The 20,766-nt window shown below is 36.6% G+C and overlaps 1 protein-coding gene across 1 annotated transcript in view; it reads left to right on the top strand.

Annotated features, from left to right (window-relative positions):
* The first annotated feature begins 5,756 nt into the window (after nt 1-5,756).
* Nucleotides 5,757-20,766, top strand: part of LOC123002829 (uncharacterized) — a 35,529-nt gene continuing 20,519 nt past the window's right edge. The window contains exon 1 of the mRNA XM_070217204.1: nt 5,757-6,452. Coding sequence (XP_070073305.1) covers nt 5,882-6,452 — 571 coding nt within the window. The 5' untranslated portion in view covers nt 5,757-5,881. The remainder of the gene's footprint in view (nt 6,453-20,766) is intronic.

Genomic DNA, 20,766 nt, shown 5'->3' with positions numbered 1-20,766 from the left:
AATGAAACCCCATAACATAGTAATTAAAACAAGAGAGAACGCTATAGTCGGGTTGGTGTCCCGACTATTTAATACCCGTCACTCAGCTAAAGCGAACGCTGTACTCGGGTTGGTGTCCCGACTATAATCGTAGCTCAGCTAAAGGGAGTGCGAGGGAGATAGATATATAAATTTTGATTGCGTATAACTTTTTAATGAATGGTCCGATTTGAAAAATGTCTTCTACATTTCGATAGGTATAAATATACACAACAAAATTGCATTCATACTTCTCGGAAATCTTCAAAGATGTGGGCGCAGGACCCATTTTAAAATCGTTAGTGGGCGATTGTGGGCGTTAGAGGGGGCGTGGCGCTCGGCTAAAATAAACTTGCGCTGCGTAGGAAGCCAAAGAATATGCGTGGAAGATCTCAACCTTCTAGCTTTTGTAGTTTCCGAGATCTCAGCGTTCATACAGACAGACAGACGGACAGACGGACAGACGGACAGACGGACATGGCTAGATCGACTCGGTTAGTGCCCCTGATCAAGAATATATATACTTTATGGGGTCGGAAACGTTTCCTTCTAACGGGTATAAAAATACCACCCACCGTCTTCAGTAAAGAAGAAGTAAAGAGTGCGCTACAAGAAGCTACTCCGGATTTTGAAATCATATCAGTAGAACCATTTAAAACCAAGCACTGGCACATAGTTATCAAAAAATCTAAAGACATATCAAATATCTTTAAAATTCGATATTTGCTAAACTGCAAGGTACACATAGAATCGTATAAACCGCACCCTAAAGAAATAAAGCAATGCCGCAAGTGTCAACGTTTTCATCACGTCGCTTCAAACTGTAACATGCCTTACAGATGCGTAAAATGCATTGAAACGCACGCCCCCGGGCAATGTAAAATTAAAAAAACCGAAAATGAAGACGAAAAATTGGAAAACGTGACCCAATGCGTCAACTGCAACGAACGACACACAGCCAACGCAAGAATTTGCCCTACACGCAAAAAATATATAAAAGAGGCAATAGATAGACGTAACAGACAATCCCAAACTCTATATAAAAAAATAAACCCGCCAACCTATAACAAAACACAAATCCAAATAAAAGAAGGCATAAGCTACTCAGCCGCCCTAAAAACAAATTACCACAATAGTAACGAAACAACAACAATAAAGAAAAACCCTATTAACAAAACAGGAAACACCAATAAATTCACGTTTGAAGACCTTAATAATGACTCAATGAAACTATTTGGGAAAAATATTGAGGACTGCATAGAAATAATGCAAGAAACCATACAGAAGTACCCAAGCAATCACAGCCAAAACACTAAAAAACAAATATTACTTGATTTTATCGTAAAAATATCACAATGAAGTTTAAATGTATATTCCAAAATGTAAACGGACTTAGACAGCTTTACAAACGAGCTGAGCTTGAGAAATTTATTCTAAAGCACAGGCCAAATGCCATGCTTATAGCAGAACATCGCCTATCCGACACCCATAACCCCAATCTCTCACAATACCAATTTACCCGCCAAAGACCAAACAATCAGCCAGAAACCAAAAATCGATACTCCAAAGCCTCAGTAGCCATTGCAACAAAAAACGGAATGAAATATCAACAGCTGAACCTACCAGCCACAATCAACATCGAAGCAGTTGCAATCCAAATCTGTTACCTAAATCGACGACAAGAAAGGCACAGCATTGTATTAGTCACACTATACAAAAGACCAGGGACTCTGCTTCACACAGGAGACCTAAACAATATAATAAACCATATAAATGAACAGACCAACAATAGCCCAATAATAATCGGATGTGATCTTAATGCGAAACACCCTAGCTGGCATATACCAAACCATAACCCCAGACACCTTAATTCAAATGGACAATTACTTTACGATTGGCTCACAAACCAACCCAATCTTACATTACTTTCAACAATAGAACCCACCCGGCCCAACCAAATAATAGACTCATCAATAGACTTTTTTATATGTTCAAACGAATTATCAATAGAAACTGGCAATATATGCAAAATAACCAAAGACTTCCCATCAGACCATTTTGGAGTAGAAATTAAACTAAATCTTGAACCGTTTGTACTAGAGGAAATAGACCCGAAAAAAATCTACAACTTTAAACAAATGGACTCGTTAATATGGAACAGGACCATCCTAACAAATCTATCACCAGTCCCAAATTGCCTGAACCAAACCTCCAAACAGATCGACAACCACATAATTAAACTTAATCAAGCAATAGATAAAGCATTAAACTCCACCGAAGCCATACCAATCATTAAAATAGATCCAAAAAAGCCAAACAAAATCGTACGTCCTAGTCCTACCTGCCTGCAACTTATAAAACACTGCCGGTATCTCAGACGGTACCTATTTCGACACATATTTTCCCTTTCATCACATGAAAAACAGTACATTAACAATGAAATAAAACTGTTAAAAGAGGAAATAAACAACCTACTAAAAATCAGCCACATAAACTACATACAACATAAAATACAACACCTAAAACCAAGGAACATAAGCTTAAAAACTCTGAAACTCACACAACCTAACCATAGAAATCAAAACATAATACTCACACCAGTTGAAATACAAACCATTGATATAACTACTCCAGCCATCTTAAAAACAGAATTTGATAAAATAAATGGACTTGCTTGGTCCTTTGAACGAATTCACAAGCAAAATGACAGCCTATCGACAGCAAACCCACAGCACCAGCCTCATGCTAACCTAATCCAAAGCACAGTAAGGGAAACATTCTCAAACGAAAATAGCCCATCCATCACCTTTAATTAAAATATTACAGCTGATGGAAACTGGCAAAATGCGGAAGAACACGGGTTCACGAACAGCAATCAACTTTTTGAGCTTATAAAGAGTGGAAACGCAAAGAAAACGCTCGGTCCAGATGGAACGAGCAACTACCTTCTAAAAAGAATGAATATACCTGTACTAAGCCACATTGCACGGATATTTAATCACTGCTTAAACATATCATACTTTCCTAGCAGCTGGAAATGCAGCAAAGTAATTGCCATTCCAAAACCAAAAGCTAATCATGAATCCCTTTTGGGATTCAGACCAATCTCAATACTATCTGCAATAAGCCAACTACTAGAAAAAATACTTGCCTTGAAACTAACAGAACATCTAGAAAATAACACAATCCTCCAACCATTTCAATTTGGATTCCGGAAAAATATGTCAATATCCCATTCACTAGCAGCCGCTAATAACTTTATATACTCCAATATAAGTAACAAGCGAGCCGTCATAGCATGTGCCCTGGACATCGAAAAAGCATTTGATACGGTCTGGACAAATGCACTGATATATAAAATGTACCACCTACACAACTTTAACCAGCATCTGACTAAAATAATATTCAACTACCTAACAAACCGTTCCTTCTACGTAATCAGCTCTGATGGTACTGAACGCTCACTTATCCGGCAAATAGTCGCAGGAGTCCCACAAGGATCCACCCTAGCTCCCATCCTGTATAACATCTACTTAGCAGACCAACTCAACATCCAGAGCCATAATCCAGCCATTTGTATACGCTGACGACATCCTACTGCTCGCCTCAGGAGCCAGAATCTCCAATGCTGAGACTGACCTAATCGAATACCTTGATCAACTGTCCGACTATTTTAATAAATGGCGACTCAAACTAAATACCAGCAAATGTGAAAGCACCATATTAAAAGGTCACGTGATACGTAATCTATACCCAAATGCTCGTAATTTTCAACCCAAAATATATGTCAACAGAAACACTGAAATAAAAAATGTAAAGGAAATAAAATACCTGGGAGTATACTATGACGAAAAACTAAGTTTTAAGCCAAACACACAATATCTCCTTAAAAAAGCGAAAATTCAAATAGCCCAAATTCATAAAGCTTTTGGTTCACTCGGAACAAATGCATCAGATTCAAACAAAGAATTAATCAAAATAAGATCGCTAATATATAAAAAATTAATACAACCAATACTCACATACGGCCACATAGCCTGGTTAAACTTAAAATCAAGTGAAATGGAAAATCTAAGACTTTTTGAACGAAAAATACTACGTAGAGCCCTGGGCTCCTCTGCCAGAAACTCCATAACAAATCACTTTATAAACAACAGCAACCTATACCAACTAACACAAACCAAGCGCATCGATACCCAAATATTCAAAATTATCGAACAATTCGTTGAAAACAACCGAAACAATAGTAATCATCTGATCTCAAACAGCGTCGCCCAAAAACAACCTCCTATTAACTTTTCCATTCATAATTTAGCAATAAACCATTTAAACTACCTCAAAGAAATAGGAATAATATACAATACAAATAATAAACTGATATTTTATCATAGGAGGCATGACTCCATAAACCCAAACAATCTGGTATACAACACAAACCAGTAAAAATATTTTATAATAAACACCAGCCACCGTGCCTTAAATACCTTGTATACACCATCCTTTGTAAATACGCCCCCACCCTTTCCCATTAATCTTAGTCTTCTCTAGCTTTTAAGAACACAACAACCAAAAATCAATCATCATTCTCTCAGTTTTTTCTGTTTTGTAAACATTTTTCCCTGAATATAAGTAAATATAAGAAACAAAATACAAATACAAATACACTAATATCAATGCCGTACAGAGTACAAATAAAGATAAATCATAATGTAAAAACGAACGCCCGGAAAAGCTTGAAAGCGCAGGGTTAAAAATGTAACACTAACTAAGCTAAGTAAACATAAACTTGTCATTTTTGTATTACTATTATATAAGATTAACTATGTATCTAAACCCAAAAAGAAACCGACAATAAACTGAAACTGAGCACCCCTATGATCAGTGAATTGTGTTTGTGAAATCATAAGTGAAGTGAATAATGCCGCCTAAAACTAGTGGAAAGGCAGCCAAGAAGGCTTCTCGGAAAAACTTGCTCTCTTAGAATTCTAAGAAAAAAACGCAAATTCCGAGAAAAGTGAAAACACAGATAGTGCACCCAGAAAAAAAAATGACCTCAAATGTCAAAAAATGGCCTAGAACTTAGGTAAAATTGGCCTAAAACTGGAGCTAAGTCCTTGAATGGCCTAAAATTTAGGATTGTATGACTTAAAATGTTAGGCCATTAATGACCTAAAATGGGGTAATTTTTGGCCTAGATTTTAGGTAATACGCTGCCTTAAAGTATGAGAAAACCCCTATCCAAAATTATAGGCAATCTTTGGCCTAAAAATTTGTACTGAAAAATGTTTCATATTATAAAGTAAATACAGAGAAATTTATAGCTAACTCGAGGTCAATGTCGGCTTAGTCTTCAAGAAGTCGTCATTATTCCAACACACAAAAACGAGCGAAGAGGCTTCACTGTTCAGCAGTGAAATCGCTGTTTTATTCAACGATCGAAGTGGGTTACCATGCAAGCCGCGCTATAACTGGTTGGGAATTATAGCGTCGCTAGAACGGTATCAGAGTTCCGTGAAAATTTATTTAGGTAAAATGCATTAATTTTAAGGCCCACGATGACCTAAAATATTAGGCTATACGGGACCTAAATAGTAGGGCAAATATACCAAAAGTTTAAATTTTTAGGCAGTACATGACCTAAAAAGGAACTTTTAGTCCATTTAAAATGTTTTAGGCTATGCATGACCTAAAATGTTGTCCATCATTTTTCTGGGTGTGACTGAATTAAATCAGATAGTGACTGAATCAAAATCGAAAGTTCAAAAAGGATCCCTCAGTGATCAAAACATTTAAACAACAACTTGCCAACGCAAAGATAAGCAAAAAATGTCAACCCCATAAAGTGTCCTTTAAACAAAAAAACATGCCATACACTAAAACTGCAAAAAAAAACAAAATTAACTTACAACCGGAAACACCTGATAAACCAACATTGGAATGTATTCCAAAACTAAATTCTACAATGACAACGAGCTTTGCACATCCAACTAACAGTCAGGATGCTGCAATAGCAGACAATAACAATACAACGGGCGGGGACCCAACTCACGTTAGCGGTGAAGAAATGGATTTCGAATCCGGAAATACTAAACGTCGACACACATCCGAAGACGACGAATATGAGGAATATGAATGTGACTCCAGCTCCGACAGTTCTACTGACTGCGAAGAGGAGGAATATGAGCAGTCCAATTTATCCAATTCCGAGCTCCAAGGACTACTTCAAGAAATGAAACTTCTAAGAGAGGAGAACAAACGTCTCCAAGCCATCATCGCAAAAAACGCTAAATCTGATGGAAATGAAAAAAACAACATGTATCCCTCCCTAGAAACATCTGGATCAACAAAAAACCAGAAGGTTCAAAACAAGAAGACCACGAACAAGAAGGCGTCTACAACATCAAACGCAGCCAAACCAAAATCAACATCAGAAGGTGAGAACAACGCGAAAAACCTCCCTGTAATTGTCCTTTACAATGAAAACCCATCCAAACTTAAAAACATTATAAGCCATAAATATTCTCTCAACATCCTCAACAAAAATGTAACGCACATCAAACTTTATAATATAGAAACACTTGAAAAAACTAAAACTATATTCGCTAAAAATAAAATGAATTTTTTCACCTATACTCCTAAAGAAATGAAACCCCATAACATAGTAATTAAAACAAGAGAGAACGCTATAGTCGGGTTGGTGTCCCGACTATTTAATACCCGTCACTCAGCTAAAGCGAACGCTGTACTCGGGTTGGTGTCCCGACTATAATCGTAGCTCAGCTAAAGGGAGTGCGAGGGAGATAGATATATAAATTTTGATTGCGTATAACTTTTTAATGAATGGTCCGATTTGAAAAATGTCTTCTACATTTCGATAGGTATAAATATACACAACAAAATTGCATTCATACTTCTCGGAAATCTTCAAAGATGTGGGCGCAGGACCCATTTTAAAATCGTTAGTGGGCGATTGTGGGCGTTAGAGGGGGCGTGGCGCTCGGCTAAAATAAACTTGCGCTGCGTAGGAAGCCAAAGAATATGCGTGGAAGATCTCAACCTTCTAGCTTTTGTAGTTTCCGAGATCTCAGCGTTCATACAGACAGACAGACGGACAGACGGACAGACGGACAGACGGACATGGCTAGATCGACTCGGTTAGTGCCCCTGATCAAGAATATATATACTTTATGGGGTCGGAAACGTTTCCTTCTAACGGGTATAAAAATACCACCCACCGTCTTCAGTAAAGAAGAAGTAAAGAGTGCGCTACAAGAAGCTACTCCGGATTTTGAAATCATATCAGTAGAACCATTTAAAACCAAGCACTGGCACATAGTTATCAAAAAATCTAAAGACATATCAAATATCTTTAAAATTCGATATTTGCTAAACTGCAAGGTACACATAGAATCGTATAAACCGCACCCTAAAGAAATAAAGCAATGCCGCAAGTGTCAACGTTTTCATCACGTCGCTTCAAACTGTAACATGCCTTACAGATGCGTAAAATGCATTGAAACGCACGCCCCCGGGCAATGTAAAATTAAAAAAACCGAAAATGAAGACGAAAAATTGGAAAACGTGACCCAATGCGTCAACTGCAACGAACGACACACAGCCAACGCAAGAATTTGCCCTACACGCAAAAAATATATAAAAGAGGCAATAGATAGACGTAACAGACAATCCCAAACTCTATATAAAAAAATAAACCCGCCAACCTATAACAAAACACAAATCCAAATAAAAGAAGGCATAAGCTACTCAGCCGCCCTAAAAACAAATTACCACAATAGTAACGAAACAACAACAATAAAGAAAAACCCTATTAACAAAACAGGAAACACCAATAAATTCACGTTTGAAGACCTTAATAATGACTCAATGAAACTATTTGGGAAAAATATTGAGGACTGCATAGAAATAATGCAAGAAACCATACAGAAGTACCCAAGCAATCACAGCCAAAACACTAAAAAACAAATATTACTTGATTTTATCGTAAAAATATCACAATGAAGTTTAAATGTATATTCCAAAATGTAAACGGACTTAGACAGCTTTACAAACGAGCTGAGCTTGAGAAATTTATTCTAAAGCACAGGCCAAATGCCATGCTTATAGCAGAACATCGCCTATCCGACACCCATAACCCCAATCTCTCACAATACCAATTTACCCGCCAAAGACCAAACAATCAGCCAGAAACCAAAAATCGATACTCCAAAGCCTCAGTAGCCATTGCAACAAAAAACGGAATGAAATATCAACAGCTGAACCTACCAGCCACAATCAACATCGAAGCAGTTGCAATCCAAATCTGTTACCTAAATCGACGACAAGAAAGGCACAGCATTGTATTAGTCACACTATACAAAAGACCAGGGACTCTGCTTCACACAGGAGACCTAAACAATATAATAAACCATATAAATGAACAGACCAACAATAGCCCAATAATAATCGGATGTGATCTTAATGCGAAACACCCTAGCTGGCATATACCAAACCATAACCCCAGACACCTTAATTCAAATGGACAATTACTTTACGATTGGCTCACAAACCAACCCAATCTTACATTACTTTCAACAATAGAACCCACCCGGCCCAACCAAATAATAGACTCATCAATAGACTTTTTTATATGTTCAAACGAATTATCAATAGAAACTGGCAATATATGCAAAATAACCAAAGACTTCCCATCAGACCATTTTGGAGTAGAAATTAAACTAAATCTTGAACCGTTTGTACTAGAGGAAATAGACCCGAAAAAAATCTACAACTTTAAACAAATGGACTCGTTAATATGGAACAGGACCATCCTAACAAATCTATCACCAGTCCCAAATTGCCTGAACCAAACCTCCGAACAGATCGACAACCACATAATTAAACTTAATCAAGCAATAGATAAGGCATTAAACTCCACCGAAGCCATACCAATCATTAAAATAGATCCAAAAAAGCCAAACAAAATCGTACGTCCTAGTCCTACCTGCCTGCAACTTATAAAACACTGCCGGTATCTCAGACGGTACCTATTTCGACACATATTTTCCCTTTCATCACATGAAAAACAGTACATTAACAATGAAATAAAACTGTTAAAAGAGGAAATAAACAACCTACTAAAAATCAGCCACATAAACTACATACAACATAAAATACAACACCTAAAACCAAGGAACATAAGCTTAAAAACTCTGAAACTCACACAACCTAACCATAGAAATCAAAACATAATACTCACACCAGTTGAAATACAAACCATTGATATAACTACTTCAGCCATCTTAAAAACAGAATTTGGTAAAATAAATGGACTTGCTTGGTCCTTTGAACGAATTCACAAGCAAAATGACAGCCTATCGACAGCAAACCCACAGCACCAGCCTCATGCTAACCTAATCCAAAGCACAGTAAGGGAAACATTCTCAAACGAAAATAGCCCATCCATCACCTTTAATTAAAATATTACAGCTGATGGAAACTGGCAAAATGCGGAAGAACACGGGTTCACGAACAGCAATCAACTTTTTGAGCATATAAAGAGTGGAAACGCAAAGAAAACGCTCGGTCCAGATGGAACGAGCAACTACCTTCTAAAAAGAATGAATATACCTGTACTAAGCCACATTGCACGGATATTTAATCACTGCTTAAACATATCATACTTTCCTAGCAGCTGGAAATGCAGCAAAGTAATTGCCATTCCAAAACCAAAAGCTAATCATGAATCCCTTTTGGGATTCAGACCAATCTCAATACTATCTGCAATAAGCCAACTACTAGAAAAAATACTTGCCTTGAAACTAACAGAACATCTAGAAAATAACACAATCCTCCAACCATTTCAATTTGGATTCCGGAAAAATATGTCAATATCCCATTCACTAGCAGCCGCTAATAACTTTATATACTCCAATATAAGTAACAAGCGAGCCGTCATAGCATGTGCCCTGGACTTCGAGAAAGCATTTGATACGGTCTGGACAAATGCACTGATATATAAAATGTACCACCTACACAACTTTAACCAGCATCTGACTAAAATAATATTCAACTACCTAACAAACCGTTCCTTCTACGTAATCAGCTCTGATGGTACTGAACGCCCACTTATCCGGCAAATAGTCGCAGGAGTCCCACAAGGATCCACCCTAGCTCCCATCCTGTATAACATCTACTTAGCAGACTTTCCAGAATTTCAGCGACATCTTAACTCAACATCCAGAGCCATAATCCAGCCATTTGTATACGCTGACGACATCCTACTGCTCGCCTCAGGAGCCAGAATCTCCAATGCTGAGACTGACCTAAACGAATACCTTGATCAACTGTCCGACTATTTTAATAAATGGCGACTCAAACTAAATACCAGCAAATGTGAAAGCACCATATCACTATGGACGGCAGTCCATGTAGTGACGAAGCGCACCAGGAGATTGTGCGAAGGCGACTACTATATATACACGAAGAAATGAAAATCTACTGTGATGGTCCGATCATAATGAATGATACACCTATCGAAAGGTATTGCGAAAACTAACAGGATTGCATACCAAGACTCTAAGAAAATCAATTGGCTTGGGAGAGAGAGCGGTGAAATTGAAAAAGTGAAAATTTCGAAATTTGGAGCTGTTGGGGCCGGTGGGGATAATTGCCCCCTCGCAATATTTTAGTTGTATTCCTTTTGAAAATACCCGTCGAATGAGGGGTCATTTGTCAAAATCCGACGCTCCGTTCAAAAGTTATAGCCAAAATAAGATTTTCTTCGTCTTCCCAAAATGAAAATTTAATTCTGTTTGTCAGTTTGTCAGTTTGTCAGTTTGTCCAAAACATGTTTTTTAAGTTTTGAAAATTTGATATGACGTTCATCACATCGATATAAAAAACTTTTCTTCTACCACTTTTGGAAAAACTCGCTAGTTTAGCGGGAAAACAGCTATAAATAGCTAAAATTTGGAAAGCCGTAACTTCTATACTACTAAAGCTACAGACTTGTGCTGCATCTCGTTTGAAAGGTATTTTGAAATGCTATAAACGTCTTCTATATGCAATTTGTGTAAATGTAATAGTTAAAAAAATATGAACAAAAGACAATTTTTTAAAACTTTTTTTTTTAGCTTTTTTTTATTTTTCTCAAAAACGGCTCTAACGATTTTCTTTAAAACCTTAAACTGTATAGCCCTTGAGATTCCTTAAATTTTGGTATATAACACATTACTGTAAAAAGTCACGTTTAAAAGTTATTTTTATACGAAAATAGCCACTGTTGTATATAAATGTATATATGTATATATATTGTATATAAATGTATATATTAGCTCCTATGAGAGCAAATGTAAACAAATAAAAACTTCTGATATCAAATAAAAACACCTCTTAACGAGGTAAAAAACTAGTGACGATCGCACCTTCAACATACAAAAGTTCTGATATCAACATTTGTGACGAAAAATTATTACACTCTTCATTAAATAGACTTTCTAATATTTTCTTATTCGGCACGCTGCAATAGAAAATGCCTGTGAAGGGAAAAAGGCTGGAATAGTTTGCTAGGGCGGGCCGAATGAGAAAATATTAGGAAGTCTATTTAATGAAGAGTGTAATAATTTTTCGTCACAAATGTTGATATCAGAACTTTTGTATGTTGAAGGTGCGATCGTCACTAGTTTTTTACCTCGTTAAGAGGTGTTTTTATTTGATTAAAAGGTCACGTGATACGTAATCTATACCCAAATGCTCGTAATTTTCAACCCAAAATATATGTCAACAGAAACACTGAAATAAAAAATGTAAAGGAAATAAAATACCTGGGAGTATACTATGACGAAAAACTAAGTTTTAAGCCAAACACACAATATCTCCTTAAAAAAGCGAAAATTCAAATAGCCCAAATTCATAAAGCTTTTGGTACACTCGGAACAAATGCATCACATTCAAACAAAGAATTAATCAAAATAAGATCGCTAATATATAAAAAATTAATACAACCAATACTCACATACGGCCACATAGCCTGGTTCAACTTAAAATCAAGTGAAATGGAAAATCTAAGACTTTTTGAACGAAAAATACTACGTAGAGCCCTGGGCTCCTCTGCCAGAAACTCCATAACAAATCACTTTATAAACAACAGCAACCTATACCAACTAACACAAACCCAGCGCATCGATACCCAAATATTCAAAATTATCGAACAATTCGTTGAAAACAACCGAAACAATAGTAATCATCTGATCTCAAACAGCGTCGCCCAAAAACAACCTCCTATTAACTTTTCCATTCATAATTTAGCAATAAACCATTTAAACTACCTCAAAGAAATAGGAATAATATACAATACAAATAATAAACTGATATTTTATCATAGGAGGCATGACTCCATAAACCCAAACAATCTGGTATACAACACAAACCAGTAAAAATATTTTATAATAAACACCAGCCACCGTGCCTTAAATACCTTGTATACACCATCCTTTGTAAATACGCCCCCACCCTTTCCCATTAATCTTAATCTTCTCTAGCTTTTAAGAACACAACAACCAAAAATCAATCATCATTCTCTCAGGTTTTTCTGTTTTGTAAACATTTTTCCCTGAATATAAGTAAATATAAGAAACAAAATACAAATACAAATACACTAATATCAATGCCGTACAGAGTTTTTAATTTAATTTATTTGTTTATTGTATCCTAGCGTTACAAGTTTTTGAAACTTATGAATTAGTACGCTAGTCACTCCGTGTTGATAATTATAGTAAATTTATAGCTGACAATATTTCTTAAAAATACTACATAGTTGTTTACAAAGGACTTAACTAAACTTATCTTTAATTGTTAGAGTTATTTATTTTTAGAAATTCTTTTAATTTAATTTTAAACTGATTAGCACTTCTTATTGATTTGAGAACATGAGGCAGTTCGTTCCACAGGCGCACAGCATTGATGTAGAACTGTCTCTGAGAACACAGTAGTCTTGTTCTCGGATGTATTAAATTATTAGTTCGATTTGATTGGGCATGCACAAGTTTGTCAGCGAGGTAGGTTGGTTCATTTGTCATTATAATCTTATGAACGAAAATTAGAGTTCTAGAATCTATCCATTGCTCTAACTTCATATCGTAAATAGACTCTGCCAGGGTGGATATGTGTTCTGCTCTTCTTTTATTAAATACGTATCTGGCTATGGAGTTGAACCCTACTTTTAATTTTTGAAAGTCCCGAGTATCGCAATGGCCAAAGATTTCAACACAATAAAATAATGAGGGTAGTAGGTACATTTTTGCTATTAGGATCTTAAGGTTTACTGGCAGAAAGTGTTGGGATACTGACAGCTGCCTTAACATTCCATATATTTTTCCTGTTGCTTTAGTAATATGTGTACTCCATTGCAAGGTATTGTTGAAAGTTACACCCAAGTTAACAGCATTTTGTACATATTTAATGGGAATATTATTAATTACTATACGGGGCAAGTTATTAGTTTCAAGTGCTTTTTTATAAATTATCAGACATTTTGATTTACTAGGATTTAGTCCCAGACCATTTCTTTGCGCCCATTTATGTATTTTGTTTAATTCAGTATTACATATAGATATACAATGACACATCTCACATAAAGGTCGACTTACATATATTTGTACATCATCTGCGTACATATGAACATTACAGTTTGACAGATTATTAGGCAGGTCATTAATATACACACAAAACATTAAAGGACCGAGCACAGATCCTTGAGGGACACCGCGCTCAATAGTTTTAAACGCGGAAATGTCCGAACCTGACACTACTGCTTGTGCCCTCCCAGAGAGATACGACTTAAGTAGTGCGACTGCTGTGGTATTAAAGTTGAAAATATTACTGAGCTTGGTACAGAGAATCTGGTGGTTGACAGTGTCGAAAGCTTTGCTATGGTCTAAGAGCGTTAAGAAGGTTACATATCCTTTGTCAAGTTGCCTTCGGATATCCTCAACTATACCTGCTACTGCCGTGGTACAGCTTCTGTTCTTAGTGAACCCCGATTGTATCTTACTTAGCAGATTATTTTCATCAAAAAAGAATTGCATCTGGGATGCAATTAGTTTTTCAAAGACTTTGGCAAAGAAGGGTAAAATAGATATTGGTCTGTAATCATTGTTACTTTTAGCTATAGGTAAGATTTTAGCCATTTTCCATGTACATGGAAATGTTGACGTCATTATTGCAGTATTCATTACGTGAGTTATGTACTTAAGAACGCTAGGTAGTAAAATTCTAATAAATTTGGGACTAATATTGTCCAGACCTTCAGCATTAGATTTAATATTAAGAATACATTTTAATACATCACAGCTATTAACACACACAAAGTTAAAGCTATTATCACAGAATGGTTGCAGGTTCAGGTACTCATTGCACGAAGCTTCAGGTACATCTGATTGCACAAACTTTGAATTTAACTCGTCAAGATCACCATTAACAGTACTGTGTTGCTTTGACTTTCCCATGCCTAAGTTGCGCAGTTCAGCCCAAGTTTTTTTTGTGGAAGAAAAATTGGCGAATTTAATGCTGTAGTATTCTCTTTTAGCTGCTAAAATTCTGGATGACACCATTGCACGTAGTTTTTTAAAATTATTTTGCGTACTCGAAGTTTTATATCGCTTCCATCTTAAGTATGCTTTGTCCCGTAGCTGAATGACTTTTCTAATATCTGCGTTAAACCATGGCTGTTGCTTAGGTCGAGTGATTTTACGTTTCAGTGGAACATGCTTATCATAGAGATGTTTAATGTTAGTATTAAGAACACATAATTGGTCCTCAACATTTGTAAGTAAATAAATAGAATTCCAATCACACGCTACAAAATCAGTTTCAAGTTCATGATAGTTGATATTCTTGAAGTCCCTATACTCAATATTAATGTCATTATATTCAAAGGTCAGATTATATGTCAGGACAATAAGGTCATGCTTGGAAAAAACTGGTACAGAGACCTGGTCATATATCACAGATTTACTTAAGTCATTAAGAAAGAATACGTCAAGTAATGTATCACAGCTGTTGGAAAAATGGGTAGGTATATTACACCCAAAAAAAAATCCGAAAGTTTAGAGTTAATACGCGTTGTATTAAAAGTATACTACAGCTAGTATCAAACTGTCAGTATTAATTTAAAACTAAATAATGTAAGGAGCAGACTCAATAGTGTTAAGTTAAGACTAAATAGTGTTAAGTTTATGTCCTGAGTTTAATTTCTATACCGAAGTTTTCGGTTTTCGTTCCTGGTGTGAAGCCAGGATGCTCTGGTTTGGAACCTGGACATTTCGAACAGAAAAAGTGTTACCGCTTTTTAATGCTATTCGGACGCGTTAGTATTTTAAGGGTTTTACATTAGTGTATTTTGTAAACGACGCTGCGGTCTGTTTAAGGTTTGTTTGTGAAAATTACTTGTGAAAATTTTAATATTTGCTTATTTCGGGCTTATTTGAAATGTAAGTACATTTAAATTGTGTCTTAGTCCATAACTAATGAGTAAATTCTTTTCTTTTTACTGACACCACCTTGAATTGCGCTCCAGATGCCGGGAAACTAAGGATCTTGCTATTGGCTTGCATTTTTTCTGACCGCGGCCAGCGCAATGTTTACTTCAATATCAGCGTCCCCGACCAAACTCCGGTGTTCATCTGGACGGCGACCACTCTGGAGATGATCAGCGACATAAGCGGTAAAACTGCATTTGCCCAAATATGCATACACACGTACATATTTTGTACATGTATTGTATTTATGTTTATTTGTTAAATTAAAAATTACCTTCAGTAATTTATAAAAATGTAAAAAATATTTTTAATAATATATGAAATGTACAGAACAACATTTTTTGAATTTTGTCTCTTTTATACGGGGTATAATATTTATACTGGCATTATACTAAATAGTATACAAAATAAACTAGCACCCTAAATTTCAGTACACTGAGTGAGTATAAACTGTACACTCGTTAGTTTAAACTTGACAACTTCGAAAGTTTCATTTTTATACTTTCGAAGTCCATTAGTTTAATACTCAGAGTATTGAGAAATTTTTGACACTCAATAGTTTACTTTTAATGTAGAAATAGTTTAGTTTCTATGATCATTTTTTTTTGGGTGTACTGTTTACTATATCTAATCCGAGTGCTTTAAAGCTATTTAGCAGATTAGCCTCTTTTAACATGTTGCTGTTCAGGTCTCCTGTGAGTATGACATCTGTATAAGACAAAGAGACGTCCGAAATTACATCTAACAGGTGGCTATAGTCTGTGCTACGGTTTGGTCTGTAGATGCATCCTATAAGAGCTTTTAAAGACTTATGTTTGTTAGATACTTCGACAAAAAGATATTCTATGAGGCTTTCCGTTGGATGTTTACAAATAATTTTGGCATTCAACCTATTTTGAACATAAATAATAACACCACCCCGTGACTAGCACGATCAGAACGATACAACACATAGCCATCACAAGAAACAGACATATCACTAGTTTCAGCTGTTAACCAGGATTCTGACACACATATAATATCAACCTCAGAACTAGCAAAAATATACCTGAACTCATCCATTTTGTTTACCAGACTTTGTGCATTAAGATGTATAATTGTTAAGCCTTGGGCTTGTCTTTTTAATAGTCTAACCAAGCTGTGCGCAATGGAACTACTTATTTCGACTTCCATCAGTAGTCAATAGATAAATCAATAAAGTGCTATTATCAGTTTGGAAAATGTAAAAAACCCTACAATTTGATAAGTTAAAGAAGAATATAGTTATACAAATTATTATTATAATATAAAAATACTTAGTAACTAGATATATGGTTATGATACTTTGTGAAGACATCAAGATTACAGACATACAATTTACCAGAGACATATAATTGTTATTGTTGTTGTTGTTCACGAAATGACAGTTCAGTTGATGGAAAGGCATCCGTAAACTGCTGCATTCCTTCGAAGAAGTGAAATGTTTCATCTCCAGCATGTTTAACATGCACCAGGCCGCGTCTCGTAAATACTGCAGTCACCTTTTTCATCCTTTTAAGGTGCATAGCTTTTTTAAATATTGTATATTGCTCCTTGGATAGCTGTTCATTAATATAGATCATATAGTATAGTTCATTAATATAGAAATAAAGATAAATCATAATGTAAAAACGAACGCCCGGAAAAGCTTAAAAGCGCAGGGTTAAAAATGTAACACTAACACTAAACATAAACTTGTCATTTTTGTATTACTATTATATAAGATTAACTATGTATCTAAACCCAAAAAGAAACCGACAATAAACTGAAACTGAGCACCACTATGATCAGTGAATTGTGTTTGTGAAATCATAAGTGAAGTGAATAATGCCGCCTAAAACCAGTGGAAAAGCAGCCAAGAAGGCTGGCAAGGCCCAGAAGAACATCACCAAGACCGACAAGAAGAAGAAGCGCAAGAGGAAGGAGAGCTACGCCATCTACATTTACAAGGTCCTGAAGCAGGTCCATCCTGACACCGGCATTTCGTCGAAGGCGATGAGCATCATGAACAGCTTTGTGAATGATATCTTCGAGCGCATTGCTGCCGAGGCCTCTCGTCTGGCTCACTACAACAAGCGCTCGACCATCACCAGTCGGGAAATCCAAACGGCTGTTCGCCTGCTCCTGCCCGGAGAGTTGGCCAAGCACGCCGTTAGTGAGGGAACCAAGGCTGTCACCAAGTACACCAGCTCCAAGTAATTTTCTCTTGCTGCGGATGCGGAGAAAGATCCAAAACGGCCCTTTTCAGGGCCACAACATATTTTACCAAAGAAACTAAATTTTCAATATACCATAAACCATTTGCCATTTGCCATAAAATATAAAATGATCAATTTGGTGCACCATTTTTTTAAAGGACTTAATCATTAACATCTATTTACAAAGAAATTGTGCAATGTCTCCTCTATGAACCTGGTATACTGATATACTTTCTACTGGCGGCCAGGTGCCACAATATAAATGGATACATTAAATGTATTGTTTTCAATTGAAAGTTTCTTTCTCTTGTTAACCAAAGTTGTAGCCCTGAAAAGGGCTTGTTAAACTAATTTCAGATTTCGAAATCTGAAATTGCGATTGCGAGCGTGTACCAGGTACTGTACTTTTTCACAATTTACTTCTTAGCAGCCGTAGTCTTGGCTTTCGGCTTCTTAGCGGTAGCAGGAGCAGCTGCTTTCTTCACCGCCTTTTTGGGTTTAGCAGACGCCGCTGGTTTGGCTTTTGGTGCTTTGGCCGCCTTCGGCTTCGCTGCCGTCGACTTGGCCTTTGTTGCTGATGGCTTTGCCTTTACGGTTCCAGTTTTCTTGGCATCCTTGGCCTTCGTCTTCTCCGTTTTCTTCTTCTCGGCGGTCTTTCTGGTGGCAACAGCCTTCTTAGCCTTGGGCTTCTTGTCGGCAGCTCCCGTGGCAGCCTTCTTGGCGGTGGCTCCGGTCTTCTTGGCGGCTACCTTCTTGCTTTTCACTTTCTTCTCAGCAGACGCAACCTTTGGCTTGGGATCCTTCTTGGCGGAGGCCGACAGTTTAAATGAGCCAGACGCACCCTTTCCCTTTGTTTGAATCAGCTTTCCATTGACCACGGCAGATTTCAAGTACTTCTTGATGAATGGAGCCAGCTTCTGGGCATCGCATTTATAAGTGGCACTGATATATTTCTTGATTGCCAGAAGCGATGAGCCGCCACGCTCCTTCAAATTCTTGATGGAAGCGTCTACCATTTGCTGAGTTGGCGGATGCGATGGCGGGGCAGTGGTCTTCTTTGCCTTTGTAGTAGGGATGTCGAAAATATATCAAAATATCAATATATCGATATTTTTTACGAAAAAATAAATATTTTTATCGTGATATTTTTTTTGAATATTTATCATATATCATCGATTTTTTTCACATTTTTTTTGATAATTTTAAGTGGTCTCACTTTTCATCGGGACAAGAAAAAATACATATGGGACGCTCCATATCAACCCGGCCACCCCCCTTTTTTTATACCCGTTACTCGTAGAGTAAAAGGGTATATTAGATTCGTGCAAAAGTATGTAACAGGTAGAAGAAAGCGTTTCCGACCCTATAAACTATATATATTCTTGATCAGGATCACTAGCCGAGTCGATCTAGCCATGTCCGTCTGTCCGTCTGTCTGTCCGTCTGTCTGTCTGTCTGTCTGTCTGTCCGTATGAACGCTGAGATCTCGGAAACTATAAAAGCTAGAAGATTGACATTTTGCATGCAGATTCTAGGAGTTCCTACGCAGCGCAAGTTTGTTTCAAAAGGGTGCCACGCCCCCTCTAACGTCCACAATCGCTTATAAACGATTTTAAAAATTTTGGAAAATAAATATTTTGGAAAAGTACAAATGCAGTTTTGTTGTGTTTATCAATACCTATCGAAATGTAGAAGAAATTTTTTAAATCGGACCATTCGTTAAAAAGTTACGGCGGATCAAACTTTTTATCTCCATCTCCTTCGCATTCCCTTTAGCTGAGTAACGGGTATCTGATAGTCGGGGCACCCGACTATAGCGTTCTCTCTTGTTTTAATTTTCTATGTGGAAAGTACCACATTGATTGCAAAGCCCCTTGCTTCCAATATTTTACCTCATACCACTCTTTCGCCGTATAATCGCGTAAAAAAGAAAACAAAAAATCATTTTTATCCTGCGAACGAAAGAAACAATTGGCATGGTTCAAAATCAGAAAAACCTGTCTTTCCATAGCCGGTTATGAGAAAAATAATAGATTTTATTAGACCGTAGATGACCAAGCGATAGCGTTTTTAAAGTCTAAAAGTAGGATTTCGTCAAGGGCCAGTCTGCAAAAATACCATTATATTTTTCTCAGAAAGCCCCATATTTAACGGATTTTATGCCACTGATTTCAAAGTGGGATCTCTCTTGAGGAATTAGCTATGAATTCTTTTGTACGTTTTTGTAGTAGTTAACTGTCAGAAAAAGCTAATAAGTAATATAAAATAATCGTATATGCTTTGGAAAAAATTAACAAATCAATGAAAAGAATTCATAGCTAATTCCTCAAGAGAGATCCCACTTTGAAACCAGTGGCATAAAATCCGTTAAAACTCGGGCCTTTTGAGAAAAATATAATGGTATTTTTGCAGACTGGCCCTTTAGACGAAATCCTACTTTTAGACTTTAAAAACTCTATCGTTTGGTCATCTACGGTCTTAAAAAATCTTTTATTTTTCTCGTAATCGGCCATCGAAAGACAGATTTTTCTGCTTTTGAACTATGCTGATTGTGCCTTTCGTTCGCAGGTTAAAAATGATTTTGTATTTTCCTTTCAGCGCGAATATACGGCGAAAGAGTGGTAACATTGAAAAAATGGGTATGAGGTAAAATATTGGAAGCAAGGGGCTTTGCAATCAATGTGGTACAGTCCACATACAAAAAAAATCAAAAAAGGGGGTGGCCGGGTTGATATGGAACGTCCCATATGTGAAAGATGAGCGCCGCTAAAATTTATTTTTCGGCACGTGAAAATGCATAGCATAGCATTCAGAATTCAATAAAACGCACTTTAACTGTGGGTCTGGCATCAGTCATTTGCTCTGCTAATGTTTGCTTGAGGTGCAAACTTATTTTCTTGTTTTCAGTGCTTAAGATTTTAAATAGAAAATATGTTTTTATTGGTATACATCCTTAAAAGATGAATTAATCAATTACCGTTTTCGAATTGTAAGTA

The sequence above is a fragment of the Drosophila takahashii genome, chromosome 2L (genome assembly GCF_030179915.1).
Source record: "Drosophila takahashii strain IR98-3 E-12201 chromosome 2L, DtakHiC1v2, whole genome shotgun sequence".
NCBI lineage: Eukaryota > Metazoa > Arthropoda > Insecta > Diptera > Drosophilidae > Drosophila > Drosophila takahashii.
Note: the sequence above shows the minus strand (reverse complement) of the source record. Positions and strands in the feature narration are given on the sequence as shown.